At 31.5% G+C, this 18,733-nt stretch overlaps 1 protein-coding gene across 2 annotated transcripts; it reads right to left on the bottom strand.

The window, feature by feature from the left end:
- Positions 1-511: 511 nt before the first annotated feature.
- LOC143045114 (protein rolling stone-like) lies at positions 512-18,112 on the bottom strand. 2 transcript variants are annotated; one of them, XM_076217436.1, is made up of 5 exons: positions 15,507-18,112; positions 8,658-8,765; positions 5,638-5,878; positions 4,374-4,484; positions 512-2,244 (listed from the first exon to the last, which is right to left on the bottom strand). In XM_076217436.1, exons 2-5 carry the CDS (start codon positions 8,745-8,747, stop codon positions 1,853-1,855), a joined length of 834 nt encoding a protein of 277 aa, XP_076073551.1. In that variant the 5' UTR covers positions 8,748-8,765; positions 15,507-18,112; the 3' UTR covers positions 512-1,852. The 2 variants fall into 2 exon arrangements, with proteins under 2 accessions (XP_076073551.1, XP_076073556.1); XM_076217441.1 differs by lacking the exon at positions 15,507-18,112 and adding an exon at positions 9,536-9,658.
- Between the last annotated feature and the right edge of the window lie 621 nt (positions 18,113-18,733).

The raw sequence follows: 18,733 nt of genomic DNA, 5'->3' as shown, positions 1-18,733 counted from the left end.
TAAAAAGTAAAATTTTAAAAATACCGAACTCCAAGGAAAATTCAAAACGGAATATCATTTATCAAATGGCAAAATCAAAAGCTCATTGACAAACACATCACACGCGGAACTGAACACAACGGTCCTATTCCTGACTTTGTATTGATATTTACTTATATAGGAAATGGTAGATTAAACCTGGTTTTATAGCTTTCAAAACCTCTCACCTGTATGACATTCCACATTCGCATATAATTGAGTCGATTACATTGATAATAATGTGTCAGACATGATAGGCAAAAATGTCAAAATTTGGGATATAGCAGACAACATTGAGTTATTTTCTTAATCACAATATAAATTAACAGCTGTGTCAACAAACTAAATAAAATGGCATAATATAGACAAGACACATAAGAAAAATGAAAGACAAGAATACAAAAAGACCATACCACAATAACACAATATCGAGATGTATAAATACCGAGCCAAGCTATAAGGATTATAAAAAAAGGACTATTAAAGCCAAAGCTAAAGACCAGTATAGACATTTCTGTTTATTTCTTTTGCTATCTATAGGCTTACAACAATGTTCATTTTATCCCAATTATTAACCCTTCAATGTAAATGAATATAAAAAAGACAAATATTAGTAAAGATCATCACATCTACTTATTCTTTTATAAAGAAAATAAATCTAAAAAGTAAGTATTTCCTTATTGTGTTGTATAATATTTCCGACACGTCTGTCGCACCTATGCACCTATGAAATGTCTCTATTTTTTTGAATAACATAAATATCATCGGTACCTGGAAAAATGTAGTATGTACACCACGAATTTCATTAATATCGGATATCTGGAAAAGGAGCTCAATGACCTATCAATATTTTAAGCTTCTTTTTATCCTTAACTGATGCTCTTCCGGCATATAGTATCAATCTTAATCACTTGATTTATTTGATTTCATCTAAGTACATTCTTAAACTACATAATTATCATATTTTTGAATGTCACCAATATCTAAAAAAAAAAATCAAGTAAATAAATTATTGTTATTAGGATTGGGTCTGCTAATGGCAGTCAAAACCCAGCAGGCACAGCTGGAAGTTCTAACCTTTTTACATATCTAATCTTTATCAAAATGTTCTCCATTTAACATTGATAGAAAAATAATACAAAATATATGTATGAGCATGCATGGATAGAATGGTATATCTATATATCTATATGGATTTATATCAAAAGACAGAGAAGTGAAGAGAGAAAGAAACAATAATATAGAAAAAAATATATATAAAAATAAATAAATGAATAAATGAACATTTAGAAAACAAAAACACAAAAAATAAAATACAAATTAAACAAACGAAAAAGAAAAAGAAAAAAAGGAAAAACTTTTACTTGAATGATGATGTGTGTGCGATCATGGTTTGCTATCTAGACAATTAGAAATCTTTCCGAACTTTTAATATACTCAGTCTGGAAGACATTTAAGAAAACGGTTTGGTTTTGCTCTAGAGAAAGAAGACAACTACCCGAGGTTAGTAGTCCTATGATGTTAGTTTTACAATACTCTGAAAGCCAGCACAGACTTTCAAACATTTTATTTCGTATGTCTGAATATAATGTACATTTAAAAAAGTATTGTCAATGCTAGTCTGCAGAATTAAATAATGATGATATACTGTTCACAGGTTAAATGCTTGCGAATGCACAATATGCTGGTTCAGAAATATGAATAAAAAGAATATAAAAAATAAATACAATACAATGTGACATGAATATGAATGGATCTGCGCTCTCATAAGATATGAAATAAAAATGTTAAAAGAATAAACAAGCATAAATGAGTTGAAATGCTGATACTTTCATCACATGTAAGACGTTACACCACTTTCTCCAGTTCTGATTGCGGTTTGTTCAGTATAACACTGCACTCCACTTTTAGCACAACATTTGTCGTGGATAAATATGCGTAGCTGATACATAGCAAAGAAAGCCATGTGAACGACAGGAACACCAATGCATGTGAGAACTACGACATATACAATTGTCGTTCCAGCTTGGTCCCAGTCTAAAACCGGATATATTGCTGCTCCATCTCCTCCAACTTGATAAATCACGGAAAATATTACATAAATAGCACCAATTATTAACGGATATATAACATGTAATAATCGAACAGGTTTGGCACAGATAAAAAAATTCAACAGCACATACACTGAGTTTATAGCGTGTTTTTCTATACTAGATGGGTCACCACCTGAAAAAAAGAAAAACATTTTCAATATTAATTCATCTCATTTTTATACTTTCTTTTCCAAATCAAGACTCATATTTAATTTTAAAAATAAGTCATAAATCTAAAGCCTTTCTTTAAATCTATATATGGAAGTAAATTTATTACATAATTCTTTCTAATTATCAAATGTTTTTTTAATGATTCACAACTAAAAATAGATAGTTCCTCGGTCTCACCCGATTATTTACACTTCATAGATATCCTGTTTGTTACGTAACAGAATTTGTTTATCTTTTTGTGTCCATGTAACCCGTAGATCCGACTGATTTTTCTTACATATCTAATGAAAAGATCTTTTGAATGATGTTTAATATCTTATTTTTTTTATTATATTATAATGTCGTGAACTATTGGTTATAATTGGTTTCTTTTAACAGCGGATGACCGTGAGGGCATCCCTGTGTATTGCTATCGCCTAGATTTCCATTACTTAATATTCGTTTTGGGTTTTTAACCGATCTATAAACAGATAAACATGATGAATACGTAGACAGCATCAAGTGCAAATTGACATTCTTTATTGCTTTTTAAAGAAGATAAATTATTAATTTTAAAATGTTTTGTTATGTGTATATACATATGGGTAAAAAATCATTAACATCGATGCACACGCATGCAGAAGAATATCTCAAGAACGTTTGCAATCTAAAGGAACGATAACATAGCATGGATGATTAAACATTTTTTGCGGGAAAATACGAATGCCTACTCAAATCCATTCTATTAGAAAAATCGAATTATTACGGAAGAGTGACGTGTCCACCATGCAGTTGCACTGCACTATTATTAATATAGTAGAATAGAATGATATACAAAAGCATGAAAATTATATATAAATATAACTGTAATATACTGATTTGTATCACTACAATATAAAGTCATTAATGTGAGGATGAATTCCCTGTCATTGATTTATCAACCACGCACGAACTTGTTATAGAAAAACAAATATATCTGTACATTAACCTCACTTTCAGGTATAGAGATGTGATTTTTTTTCTGAGACAAGAGCTTGTCGGATAATCCACAAGAACTTGCGGTCATCCGATGTTCAGTACTTTAGTACTCTGATTATTCTCTTTCTGTTATATATAGTCGACTACTTTAATGTGTGTCCGAGAAAAGTTCCTTTACAACAGTGGCTATCTTTTGGGTATTTTTTGTTGTTTTGTCAGTTTCCTTCTCGGGTGTTCTATTGGATGTTTATATGGTATTTATAATTTTAGATGACGCTTAGCTAGTCAGATGCCAGAATTGTCCTATAAATATCTAAAGATTATGCAGTGTCGTTGGGTAACTAATTTTATTTTCATGTTTCTCTGATATTTTCAACTGCACATGTGTAAATGTGTAATTGAATTCATTTTTTTGTTGTTGTTTTACTATTTTCTCATTTGCCCTACGATTCAGAGATTGCCAATTGCTATAAAAGCTGGTCTTTATAGTATATTGTAGTTGAAAACGGTTTGTTGACTGCTATATATCTATATTGGTTTAATTGTGTTGTTTGGTTGTTGAGTCATGTATAGTAAACCTGCACCTTCTTTTACAAAAGCAGCTGGTAGTTCCATTTTACTGATATATTGTTAAAGTTTTTTTTATACATTGTATATAGAATCATTTTCATAACAGCATGGACAACCATAATACTTGTGTTGGTAATTATACTGAATCGTTTACCTTTCACGGGTAAGTCATCGGCTATCGATAACAGTTATATCACTCACTCAATCTGTCAGAGGCGTTCCAGTGCGGATTTGATTATATTAAAAGAGTAAAGTACATGGAGGTGCACGAGACGAAAAAAAAAGAAAGTTTAAGTTTTCAACATTTTAACCATCACACAAGATTTAGTCCTTTATTAATAATTCGTTATATTTGATTTAGGCGTTTAGAACCTATGGCGTCCCACCAGTTCAAATTTTCACAACACGAACGATATGACAAGTGAGCATTACAGACGAACGTTCACCTAATCTGATCCAGTCAATTGATAATATGAGCCGGCAAAGAAATAGTCTTGTCAACGCTGTTATGAAAATGATTCTATATTTCATGACATATTAATGAGATTTCATATCTTTACTTACTTGGTGTCAGTAAGCTATAGAATGCTATAGTTATCAAGACACTTATACTGTTAGTAATCTCAAATAATATCCACAGCAGTTTTATATACCATGGCATTTGATCTTTATTATCTGGAAAAAAATATTTTGAACATAGGAGTTAAAGACTTGTATTTTATATCGACCTGTAGAATCATGTAAGAAGAAGAAATGTGAGATAAATTGACGAATTGAATTGATTTCGATAAAACACTTAGGAATAACTATCGAATGACCAGGAGGCTGCTTTGATGACATGCTCTGAAACAGCAAATCGAAATATTTCAAACTATAAAGTTCAAGATGTCATTATCTAATCTGGATTTGGCAAAACTTTTAGGAATTGTGGTCCTCAATGCTCTTCAACTTCGTACTTTATTTGGCCTTTTTAACTAATTTGGATTCGAGCGTCACTGATGAGTCTTTTGTAGACGAAACGCGCGTCTGGCGTATATACAGAATTTAGTCATGGTATTTATGATGAGTTTATCTAACAAATATCCAGCGGAAGGCTATTTAGAATCCTGCTAGTTGTTTTTGGTGCCTATTCTCTTGTCTAGAGTAGCAGAGTCCTTGTTTTTATATCAAGGAATCTCTAATATAATTTTGAACAAAAAATGATATAAGAGGTGTACAACGCCATACGGTTTATATTGGAAGTTTTTTTGGAATCTGATAACTTGTTTGGTCGTTTCTGTGTGTGTTACATTGTAGTGTTGTGTCATTGTTCTCCTCTTATAATTAATGCGTTTCCCTCAGTTTTAGTTTGTTACCCCGATTTTGTTTTTTGTCCATGGATTTATGAGTTTGAACAGCGGTATACTACTGTTGCCTTTATTTAAGATGAATTCAAGATATTAAGTGTGAACAGAGTAACGTGGGCTTGTTTAAACCACTTAAATATCTACCACTTCCGGTCATTGAACATTCACTGATTTAGTATTTAATCAGCCATTTTTTTTGTTTTCCCAATGGCAAAATATGGCACAGGTGGGTTAGGCGAATGCTTTTTTTTTTTTTTTTTTAATTTCTCTATTCACAGTTGTAACGTTTTCGCATGTATTCATCAATATAACTGTAATAAATTGAGCCTGTTTAGTCAAGAAAATTCAAACAATTGTCAGAATCCTGCTTTCCTGTCTGTTACTATTTTAATTCGTATAAAATGGTGTCAAACTATTTACCTACATATTTTATCTGGTTTTATATGATTATTATAATAATTATTACAGCAATAAAAACCTACCTGACTTAGGAGATAAATGTACAATATCAGATCTCCTCACATGGACATATAAAGTAACAATAAAATCCACAAGATTATAAAATCCCACCAGCATATAGCCCCAGTTTGTCAAATATATGAAGTAATATGGATCACCGTCTCCACCATTTCTGTATGCATTGTACGGATCAAGAGAAAACCATACAATATGCCATACTAACCAAAATCCACTCCATATAGGATATAAGATTCTAGGGCCACACTATCAATAAAAAGATACACACATTGCATAAATTTTTACAACACTGGTATTTATTTTTTAATATTCTTTAATATATATTTTTTTTAACTTGGCCCCTGAAATGGAATAATAGAAACAAATTCAGCGCTTTCAAAATTGAATCTAAATTGAAATGTTAAACCTTGAATAGGCATTGTACAAAAAAGATTGATAAGACTATATATTATCAACAAAATTAAACGAAAATGCTCACATATTTACATCTGTTTATTTCCTTGTGTGGCAGAAAACATTTTAAACTATAAGAATAATGTTTATATTTAATCATATTGGAAGACAGTACACTGATTTAAGGTTTGAATGTTTGGTGTCTTTAAAAGCACTATGTTCGATTTATAAAATGAAACTTGTATCTTTGTGATCGTAATTCACCGTTTCAGAATCTAATGCATCATGGGTGCTATTTTCAAAAGTGTACACCAAAACGTCGTGATTGGTTAAAAATGTCATAAACAATGGAAATTCAACCAATGCCGTGACGTTATTTTCGTTTGGGGTACGAACGATGGAATTACCCATGCCTGATTCTTTAGATTCTGAAAAGGCTAATTGGCAAGTAGAAAGTAGAGTACCATGAGGATTTTGGTGTCTTACATTAAGAGGTGTCTTATTGATACATTTTATTGCAATAAAGATCTATAAGAACAAAGGTCTGTCCCGCGTTGTAAACTGCAAAAGAATACCTTGCATTTCCACGGCAACCATGTTGACTCTTTTATTCCAGGATATATTATATATTGTGATACCTAGCTTTAAAAAAAGTGTCGTTAAATGTCACAAGGCATCATCTTAAATGCTTATTTAATCCAGAACGTTACATTTTGATTGCTGTATCATTGACGCATATCCAATATTTGAATGTACTGTTAGTTTGGTCTAGTAATACAAACTACAAAGGATATACGCAACTGAGCATCAAGAAACAGCCATCAATCCATCGAGCCTTTGTTTCAGTTAAGAAGGTCACTTCGTCGTCATAACCATGGGTAGTAAAACCAAAATGACTAAATACAGTTACAGTGAAACTTTAACAAAGACGCGAAATGTACGTCAAATCCCCCCCCCCCCCCCGCTTTCTTTCATATAACCGCTTCCTCATTTAGTATACTCTTTCTCAATTTTTTTGCGATGCCCTTTCTCCTTATGATGCCCAACCAGTGTATGTAAATGAAAATTTTGAAATAAAAGGAAACATAACGTATGTGTCTATTCAATCAATTACTTATAAAGAATGCCTTGACAAGAAGAAAAACAATGACTTCAACAACAACTTCACCTGCATATGGAATATACATTTCCCAACTTATTCGGTATTCTAGAGCTTGCAGCTCCTACTCAGACTTTGTAAAACGTCACCAGTGTCTGAGCAGAAAGTTGATGAACCAGGGGTATGTCAAAGAACGTCTCGTCCTTTTTCTAAAAAAGTTCATCGGAAGGTACCCAGAACTTGTTGATAAATATTCCGTATCAACTTCACAAATAATACACGATGGTCTTAAAGTATAGATTTTGCGTACTGACGTTGTTTATCATCTTAATAACGTGTTATATTATTCTTTTATTTGTCTTTATTAATATAACTTTTACTGTTAAGTCTGTTTTTTTAGATATCCTTTTGACGTAACTCTGTGCTGATGTATCCCATCATACTTTGAACGACAAAATTATTTCATGATGTGACTCTGTACCTATGTATCTTGTCATACCTTGAATGACAAAATTATTTTATTTATTAATATTACTTTTACTGTTAACCCACTGTTTTTGTGATATACATTTGACGTGCCTCTGTACTTATGTATCCCGTCATACTTTGAACCGCACTATTATTTTATTTATTATTATTACTTTAACTGTTAAGCCAGTTTTTTGTTATATCTATTTTGCGTGACTGTATTTATGCATCCCGTCATACTTTGAACGACAAAATTATTTCATGTCTACCTGTGCGAATTTCAAACGCGCAATTTTCACCAGTACTCAAAACCCTCCTTCCTTGATGGGTGCATTTTACATAGACAAATAAAATCGTATAATATAATCAAAATGAGGATGTTAATTTGATGTATGCCTTTTTGTGCTTCTTCGTTACATTTGTTGTTTTTATAGTGATTAAGATGATAACACAATATTGACTGCTGTACCCCTATTTTTGACATTTTTACCTATTGTGTCTGTTTGTTTTGTTCACGCATCGGTTACAATATAATGGAATTTGATGCGACTGTCATACAAGTGAGAGGTTTAGCTAGCTATAAAACCAGGTTCAATCCACCATTTTCTACATTTGAAAATGCCTGTACCAAGTCAGTATATGACAGTTCTTGTCCATTCATTTTTGATGCGTTTTGTTATTTGATTTTGCCATGTGATTATGGACTTTCCGAATTGATTTTCCTCTGAGTTCAGTATTTTTGTGATTTTACTTTTTTCTATTCTGTAGTGAATCTTGATTACGAAGTGCGAAGTCACGAAGAACACATAGCATGTGTAAGACCGATGTCATAGAGACGGATAACACAGAAACAGTAGATGTTTGGCCTCAATGGTTATGTGACCGAAAAAACGAATGTCTATTTGAAGATTTAAAAAAAATACGCTAATCAGGTCAACTTTAAATATAAAATTATTTTTGCATTTTATAATTTTGTAATGACACTATGATAAAATAAAAGAAGCTTTTGCTTGCATTAAAGAAAATGATATATAAATCTGTATGGATAGATAAGTAACTACATACCTCTGCTAGAACAAACAGTTTAGGAGAATCATGATCAAATACAAAATTGGTACATTGAAATTCCTTCTTCAGATCGTCACATCTTGTCATCTTACTGAATAACCAAACCTATCAAAAGTAAAATCACAAAAATACTGAACTCAGAGGAAAATCTAATCGGAAAGTCCATAATCACATGGCAAAATCAAATGCCAAAACACATCAACAACGAATGGACAATAACTGTCATATTCCTGACTTGGTACAGGCATTTTCAAATGTAGAAAATGGTGTATTAAACCTGGTTTTATACAAAATGTAGCACTAAACCTCTCACCTTGTTGACAGTCTCGTCAAATTCCGTTATATTTACAATGATGCGTGAACATAACAGACATAATAAATACAATAGTCAAAATATGGGTACAGCAGTCATCATCGTGTAATAATTTTAAAAGAAACAATTTAACAGAACAGAATTTTTTTTATCTTCAAACACATTCATTGATTCGCGTGTCTGACGTCAGAAAAATGCATAAAATTACATAAAATACATACAATTACATAAAATACATGTACGTATGTACTTGTAAGGATTTTAAAACGACTTTTTAATGTAGGTCAGGAATTTAAATGGTCAAAGAAGGCTTCTACACAATGAATAAGTCGAACTTAATCCAATTTCAATCAATCTAAATAAAGTAATGAACTATTTAATACCGATATACTGATCAATAACGTTTTAACAAGATCGACAATTATAAATTAATTTTGATCTTCCTTAAGACAAAAAATTATTTAAAAAAAAAAATGGTGTTCTCTCTGACTTAGTTTTTCCATGGAGGTAAAAGATCCAAACTCGGTGACAGAAATTTCATTTTTGCAAAATGCGTACTTACAACTTGTGTAGCCTGTATTTAGTTGTCCGTTGGAATTATGTCTTCATTTATATAAGCTTTTAAAATTTGATTAAACGATACGTTATCATATGACACAAATACATATTTTTCCATCCGTCCTTTCCGATTAAGTTCCGGCCTGTGGAGGTCTTTAAAACACTTTTTTTTTTTAAACAAGGTAAAACACTCGAACGGTAAATAGCGTTTCATCTTAAAAAAATGCTTTGGTATGCAATAATAAAAAAAGTACTGGAAATTCAACTGTGTCATCGTTTCCACGGCAACCATGTATTCCAGTATACATTCTATATTGTGATACCTAACTTTAGTGTATAAACTCGTAAGACTTAAAAATGCTTATTTAAAACAGGACGTACATTTTGATTGCTGTATCTTTGGCGCATATATATCCAATATCTGAATGTACTATTAGTTTGTTCTTAACATACAGAAGATATACTCCACTGAGCATCAAGAAACAGCAATCGACCAATCGAGCGTTTTATTCACCTGAGGAGCCTTAACAATGGACAATAAAATTAAAACGACTAAATAATTAAATCTCAACTATACAAAATATCTACAATGGAAAAAAAGCTATACAGTACCAATACCTTAAACAGTTAAAATGAAGGTATTTGTATATCACACATTTTCATATAACTTTACCAAAAGACACGCAATGTACGTCAAATTTCACACTCTTTCTTATTACAGCTTTCTTCATTTAGCAGTGTATATAAAGTGCGAATCCAGCTAGTTCATTTTTACTGTTATATGCGGGTATGTCTATTGTAGAATAAAGGATCATGGGAAAACTGTATTTGTTTACGTTTTGAAAATATCAAGTTAAAGGATTTTAAGTTAAGTTTTAACATATTTTCATTGTGATATGTCTTTATAATATACAAACATAGCATTAAACTTCAAATAAGTGTTATAAAAGCATCATAATATAGCATATCGATTATTGAAAGCGATCCATTTTAACTATAGATGCGATGAATTATCACTGTTAGTGCAGTCATTATTAATGTAGAATTTTCAAAGATGCGAGGAATTTTTATTGTAGAATTATGTGATAAATGCACTTGCAACAAATGAAAAAAAAACTTAGTTGATGACTTTAGGATTTATGATACATGTATTTTCCAATTGAAATACAAACTCCTCATTCATTCTTCATCAAATATATTGCTTTTCAAACTTGTAACAAAAGAGATTCTCAAAATGTCATATTGTATTCTTCAGATTACGTTTCTCCTTGATTTTAACTTATATAGTGAATCACTGGAGCGTGACAGCAGCGGGCCCTCTTAAGCAGTCAGTGGGCCCCTACTTATGAAAAATTCTAGATCCGCGAATGGATACTACCACAGAGGTAAAACCATGCACATTTGGGTTATTGTACACGAAATGCATGCTACAATTCATTTTTGTTGATTTTAGACCCTTTGGAACTCTATGTGGGCTATTTCAGCAACTAGGCAAAAAATCCCCAAACTTGATACAGGGTCAGATTCAGCATGTCAACGAATTCCAAATATCTATATTAAAGGACTTTTGTCTATAAATTTGGACCCCACAAAATTGAAAAAGGGACCAAAAATATGAAAAAATGCATGCATCGGATACTTTTGTTATTGAAGGCATGACTGTAACAATAGGATGAATATACAAAAATATCTTTTTCTGGGGTCTCATTGGGGGGTTATGATCCCGGATCCCGCTTACTGTTTTGGCAGATTCCCGTATTCCGCTTATTGTTTTGTCAGATTCCCGTATCCCGCTTATACTATGCAGTTCTAATTTTTTGTAATTATCCGTGTCCCGCTAGACTTCATTTCCCGTTTTTCTCTACACAATCATTTGACTTTCACCTGTCACGCTTGCAAAAAATCGGCAATCCGGCGTGACGCTTATACCCAAATGCGACCCACTATTTTACTCTATTTTGACTCATATAAAGCCCATTATAAATATATTAAAAAAGTAGCGTAGATTTTTTCATCCCTTTTTATCCCGTCTCGTTTCGTTTTTGAGCCATATAGATGTCGTATGTGACAATGAGACAACTCTCCATCCGAGTCACAATTTATAAAAGTAGACCATTATACGTCAAAATACGGTCTTCAACATGGAGTCTTGGCTCACACCGAACAGCAAGTTATAAAGGGCTCCAGTGTAAAACCTTTTAAACGGGAAAACAAAGGTGCAATCTATAACAAGATGTACGTAATTAGTGGTGAAGTGTCATGGAAATGGATAAAAAAAATAAGGATAAAGATCTCTATACGCTTTATAAGAAACTAAATGGAATACATTTGAAATAAATGTTATTTCTATTGAATTTAGTAGAGTGTTTTAAAACCAAACTTTTATCCGTAAGTTAAATTTTATCAAATCTTTCTCTTACTTTATCTATTATTTGAGCAAGTCGGATAAATTAAGGCTTTACAGCTAATTTCCTAATGCATGTAAAGCAAAACTTTGGTTGGCTTGCTTGCTTTGTTTGTATAATTGTTTATACAAACTTTGTAAATAAGATTGACATTTTTAAACAATATGAATAGGCATAGTTTAACCTGTATTTTTAATATTTGAATTAAATTGGGTGTTATCATAATGATTATCCAATAAAAAAAAAGCAAGCAAATCAACTAAAGTCTTGCTCTACATGCTTAAAGAAATGAGCTGTAATAGATAAAAAAAATAATAATTATACAGTGAAAATGCACCGCATATACAATACTAATGATTCGCTCCACAGTTAAAATGAAAGAATAGTATCATTATTCGACAGTAAACATGACTAGCATTACGAAATCATCATAGTGGAATTTAGTTAAATATGAAGAAACTGAATGACAAAACATATTCTACGTTATACAACTTTAATAATTGTATTAAAATGAATATTTTTTACTGCAACAACATCTCACCTGTTAGTTATAAAGCACCTGCACGATCTGTTCGTGAAATGTCCTAAAAATTCACCTATTTTGGTATATATTTCACAGTCGGATGGCTTTAGGCGCGATAAATCCCGCTCGCATCTCTTACTTTGTTTTATTAGTATTATGTATTTCTGAACATATACATTTTAACTATTTTTCTTCATTTTCTTCAAAAATTAAAAAAAGTTCGTCTGTTTATTTATCATTCTACATTAGACATTTATGGCATATACAGTAAAAATGATATTTTAGGATCCGCACTTTACATACACTGATTTAGTATACACTTTCAAGGCTCCATTTTCTACGATGCCCTTTCTCTTTGTGATATCCAGCCAGTGTATGTAAGTGAAAATGTTGAAATAAAAGGAAACATAACGTTTGTGTCTATTTCAATCAACTTGTAGAGTGAAACAACCCCCATCTCCTTCCAAAAAAAAACCCAACCCCAAAACAATGGATAACATCAATAATTGAAACATGCCCCTAAAAATAACGCAGCTGCACAAACGTGGCATGCGGAGTATTCAATATTAGTGTTATGCATAATGGAAAAAATAGTATTAACTTAAGTATTATGTTCACATACCTAATATAAAGTTCAATATAGTCGTTTAAAAATGCTATACTTATACATAATATTTTTTATAAATGAAAGTTTAATTGTTTGCAATCTCTTTCGAGGGAGAATTTGAGAACAGCTATTAGTATCAACGGTGTAAAAATTGGTATTTAACAATAAGAAATTTAAAAATTATGCGAATTGTTTCCTCTATATGTGCAGCGATATATGATTACAGAGTATTTTGTACGTTATATAAATTATGCATATTACTTCGGAATTTATTATTTTATAATAAAAATAAACTATTGACAAACAGAAAGGTCTCACCTGTATGTTATAAAATGCAAAAGTCGAAAAAATAGCAATACTTTAACATGGAAAATATACAAAATCAAGGAAAAATAAACCATGACTGAAGGTACAGGGCAAAGTAATTTTCTAGGTAATCATGTTATGTCGTTGTAATACAACTTCATACCAAATATAAAATGGCTTCCTTTAAACTGAGCTTTTCACAAACTTTAACATGTATTCGCAAAAGTTTTAAAGTCAATAAAACAGGACTGTGGGGGACAAGACCAACTTATCGCAATGTAAATGAGATGCCTTTAAGCTTTTACAACTGCACAAATAATACCGTTTACTTTTCATAGGTGACTCTTCTGAAACTGACTTAATCACAAATTTCAATACTTTACTTAGCAATTTCAGCTTTAAGGTAAACAGACAATCAATAATGAAGTGGGTCACATAATCTCGATGGAAATTATATGTCCCAATACTTATACAACTTCAAACCATAACCCAAAACTCAATCACGACCTTCCTTTTTGGGCATGGAACCTTGTGATACAAATTCACAGAGGTCCATACACTTAAACACAAATTATTGTCCTTGTTCTTGATCCCTTTTCTTAAACGGTCAGGACAATAACCTCAATCCGTACCTGTTTTATAGTAGTATAGAAATTTATGGTACAATCTGATTGAGATCCATATCCTCTTAATGAAGTTATTGTCTGAAAAACAAATGTCTTAGGACGACGACAACGTCATACCATTATACGACCGCAAATTGTCGATGCCGCCAACACTAGAAACAGCACGCCAAAGTTTCGGTTTTTGAATCCGTCAATGTGAGACAAAACTAGTTTTACCAAGTTCTTATCATAACTTAGTTTAATTATTCATTCTTGCAAAGTATTTTTACTATAGAATTTGCATCCTTTTCCATTTTACGTCTTTTACATAGCACCTATTGAGTAATGATAGAAAAGAATGCATATTCAAGGTGGTTGAAATATGTTTCTAGTATTCATGTTTCAGCAACCATTCATTTGAGCACTTCTAGAATTTGTAAAGATAGTTCAAATGAATATTAATCCCCCCTCTCAACGCAAAATTTTATACCTAACCTTGTCGCACATCAATTACGCATATAATTTCTTACCAACAAAAACGACGCTGGTACATTAAAAATACTCAAAAGTACAAAGACACATAGACAACTATAAGATACCAAACATAAAAAGAAACAGAAACAGATCTATATTGCTCTATTTAGTGCTATGATACATGTACCTGTTCTAAACGACTGATTTCTAGTTGGGGATATTTATAACATTGAAATAGTACGATTCTTTGACAGATATCTTTTATCGTTCTTTGTTTCTACCCAGAAGCATATTAAAAAGTAAAATAACCGCGAAAATACCGAACTCCAATGAAAATTAAAAACGGAATGTCCCTTATCAAATGGCAAAATCAAAAGCTAGAAAATGGTAGATTAAACCTGGTTTTATAGCTTGCTAAATCTCTCACTTGTATGACAGTCGCATATAAATCTTTCATATTGACAACAAAGTGTGAGCACAACAAACAGACAAAACTTTGAATGTCCAAAAATGGGGTATAGCATGCAGCCAACATTGTGTTATTATCTTAATCACAATATAAACTAACAACTGTGTCAACAAAATATAATAAAATGGCATAATATAGACACGCTATAGACAAGACACATAAGAAAAATGAAAGACAAGAATACAAAAAAAGACCACAGCACAATAACACAATAGCGGGAGTGTTTAAAAACCGAGCCACGCTATAAGGATATTACAAACAATTGGGCTAAATAAGCCAAAGTTAAAGACCAGTATAGATTTTTCTGTTTATTTCTATTGTTATCTATTGGCTTACAACAATGTTCATTGTATCCCAATTATTAACCATTCAATGTATATGAATATAGAAAAAAAAAAAAAAATAAGTAAAGAACCTAACATCTCCTTATTTTTTTTATAAAGAAAATAAATCTAAAAAATATTTCCTTATTTTGTTGTATTATATTTCCGACACTTTTGTCGCACCGATGCACCTATTAGAAGCCTCTATTGTTTAAAATAACATAACTATCATTGGTATCAGGAAAAATGTAGTATGTACTTACATGAGTTTCATTAATATCGGATATTCCTGATTCCAGCTTGAGTACTTTGCAGCTATCATAAGCTTAGCATATTTCTTATTTTAAGTCACAAGTACTAAATATCACTATGTTTATAAAATTTAACAATTATGATAACATAGAATTTAATCAGATTAGTAACATATCCTCGTTATAATCATATAACTTCATAATCATATAGAGTTTATAATCTTACTGATAACCACTGTCACCTGGGAAATCTTTTTAATTTGTCGATTTATACAGTTAAAATGTCCCATAAGAAACATAAACGAATAAACCTGCACTTTTTAAAGACCAAAAAAATGGCGAAAGACTCAGTGTCAAGCCTTTTCGCCCTTTCTGTAAACTTTTATCTCAGGTGTAAAAAAGAGAGTTTACTTTATCAAGTATCACATAGATCTTCAAATTTATATTTTATATTTTGTGGCCCATACTCGCTAATTAAAGAATTTCTTTGCTTATTAAACCTCAAAGTTATTTACGATTTTTATCTATATTCGATAAAAAAAAGTGGAAAGACCTAATAATGATAATAATAATAGTCAGCTATAAGAGAACCCGAAATTCAAACGAGAAAAAACATAAAATGTTAAACACAGCAACAAACGACAACAACTAAATTACAGGCTCCTAACTTGGGACCGGTACAGCATGTGGCACTGTTAAAGATATAGGCGGGAGCCCAACCCTCCCCACAACATTGGACAATGGTTTAACAATAAAACATAAGAATAAAAATCCGTTGAAACAGGCTGAACTCATCAGATGGATACAAATAGAAATACATTAAAGAAAACACAGAGTGGACGTGGGCGGATACTTAACATCCAAACAACAACAAGGCCGTAAGAGAATATCTAAAAGTACTCGGAGTTACTTATCGCTAGTTCAAAGCCAATAACAACTAATAAAAAAAATCTTTCCAAATACACTAAGTTTCGATTTGATACATAACCTGTATATATGAAATAAAAAATTAATATAAATTTATAAATGTTAAGATTTTGTTGCTTATTCTTATGAGGGTTGCATAGATCGGTGCAGCCCATTTGCGCCTAAAAATCCTTACGTTTGCTAGCGCGTTTGGTTACATTTGCGCACAGCTTTTGGGTTTACTAGTATATTGACAACGATGAACTGTAACACCAAACCAGGCACTTCATATCCGAGAAACAGGCTATATATGCCCTCAATTTTAGAATTCATTGATAGCCGATTTTTTTTATTATACAAAATAATCAGTACATTGGGTGTTCTACAAGGATCACTTGTCCTTCACCTTTTATATGAGACCTTAATTATCAAAATGTATGCTACATATACACCGGTGCGTATAAACTATTTTGTTTTGAATATGTTCTACTTTCCCGTATGTTCTCTATTGACCGGGCCTGATTAGGTGGTGAATCATATTTCAAAGTTTTATTCAAAGAATTTCGCTCAAACCGGTGCTAGGTGCCGTAGTAAACTTTCAGTGAGGTGAGAGCTTTTTTGCGCCGTGTTGAAGGCCTCACTGTGACTTTGAGATAAAGAACAACAATACAAGCGCCGTTCTTTTGCTTTTTGTGTGTTTTTATTTGTTGTGCATGTACTGATTATGCGTCATCAATAGACACCCTACGTCCTTTGTTTTTCTATTGTAAAGTTCAAAGTAATAAAGAATTTGGTTACATTTGTGCGCATCTATTCAGGAACATATGTTTTGTAAGACATACTGTTCCAAGATCTATTTTATATGTAAACCACAGTTAAATTGTACCTTTTATATCGTTAAAAATTTTTCATTCTTAAATTTTCGATTCAGTAACTTCTATGTTTGGAAAGAGGATACAATACGCTCTTCAATATACGCTATTTCAAAAGTTACAAGTATGACAAAATAATACAAAATATATCTATGAGCATGCATGTATAGAATGGTATATCTATATATCTATATGGATTTATGTCAAAAGACAGAGAAGTGAAGAAAGAAAGAAAAAAAATACAGAAAAAAAATATATAAAAATAAATAAATGAATGAATGAATATTTAGAAAACAAAAACACAAAAAATAAAATACAAATTAAACAATCGAAAAAGAAAAAGAAAAAAAAAGGAAAAACTTTTACTTGAATGATGGTGTGTGTGCGATCATGGTTTGCTATCTAGGCAATTAGAAATCTTTCCGAACTTTTAATATACTCGGTCTGAAAGACATTTAAGAAAACGGTTTGGTTTTGCTCTAGAGAAAGGAGACAACTACCCGAGGTTAGTAGTTCTATGATATTAGTTTTACAATACTCTGAAAGCCAGCGCAGACTTTCAAACATTTTATTTCGTATGTCTGAATATAATGAACATTTAAAAAAGTATTGTCAATGCAAGTCTGCAGAATTGAATAATGATGATATATTGTTCACAGGTTAAATGCTTGCGAATGCACAATATGCTGGTTCAGAAATATGAATAAAAAGAATATAAAAAATAAATACAATACAACGTGACATGAATATGAATGGATCTGCGCTCTCATAAGATATGAAATAAAAATGTTAAAAGAATAAAAGAATCAACAAGCATAGATGAGTTGAAATGCTGATACTTTCATCACATGTAAGACGTTACACCACTTTCTTCAGTTCTGATTGCGGTTTGTTCAGTATAACACTGCACTCCACTTTTAGCGCAAAATTTGTCGTGGATAAATATGCGTAGCTGATACATAGCAAAGAAAGCCATGTGAACGACAGGAACACCAATGCATGTGAGAACTACGACGTATATAATTGTCGTTCCAGCTTGGTCCCAGTCTAAAACTGGATAAATTGCTGCTCCATCTCCTCCAACTTGATAAATCACGGAAAATATTACATAAATAACACCAATTATTAACGGATATATAACATGTAATAATCGAACAGGTTTGGCACAGATAAAAAAATTCAACAGCACATACACTGAGTTTATAGCGTGTTTTTCTATACTAGTTGGGTCACCACCTGAAAAAAGAAAAACATTTTCAATATTAATTCATCTCATTTTTATACTTTCTTTCCCAAATCAAGACTCATATTTTTAAAAATAAGTCATAAATCTAAAGCCTTTCTTTAAATCTATCTATGGAAGTTAATTTATTACATAATTCTTTCTATTTATCAAATGATTTTTTAATGATTCACAATTAAAAATAGATAGTTTCTCGGTCTCAACCGATTATTTACATT

This window comes from Mytilus galloprovincialis, chromosome 1 (genome assembly GCF_965363235.1).
Source record: "Mytilus galloprovincialis chromosome 1, xbMytGall1.hap1.1, whole genome shotgun sequence".
NCBI lineage: Eukaryota > Metazoa > Mollusca > Bivalvia > Mytilida > Mytilidae > Mytilus > Mytilus galloprovincialis.
Note: the sequence above shows the minus strand (reverse complement) of the source record. Positions and strands in the feature narration are given on the sequence as shown.

Coding starts and splice junctions, on each gene's coding strand:
- LOC143045114 (XM_076217436.1), bottom strand. CDS start 8,747: ATGACAAGATGTGACGATCTGAAGAAGGAATTTCAATGTACCAATTTT. Junction 5,879..8,657: donor AACTGTTTGTTCTAGCAGAG/GTATGTAGTTAC, acceptor TTTTATTGATAG/TGTGGCCCTAGAATCTTATA. Junction 4,485..5,637: donor ACATTTATCTCCTAAGTCAG/GTAGGTTTTTAT, acceptor ATTTTTTTCCAG/ATAATAAAGATCAAATGCCA.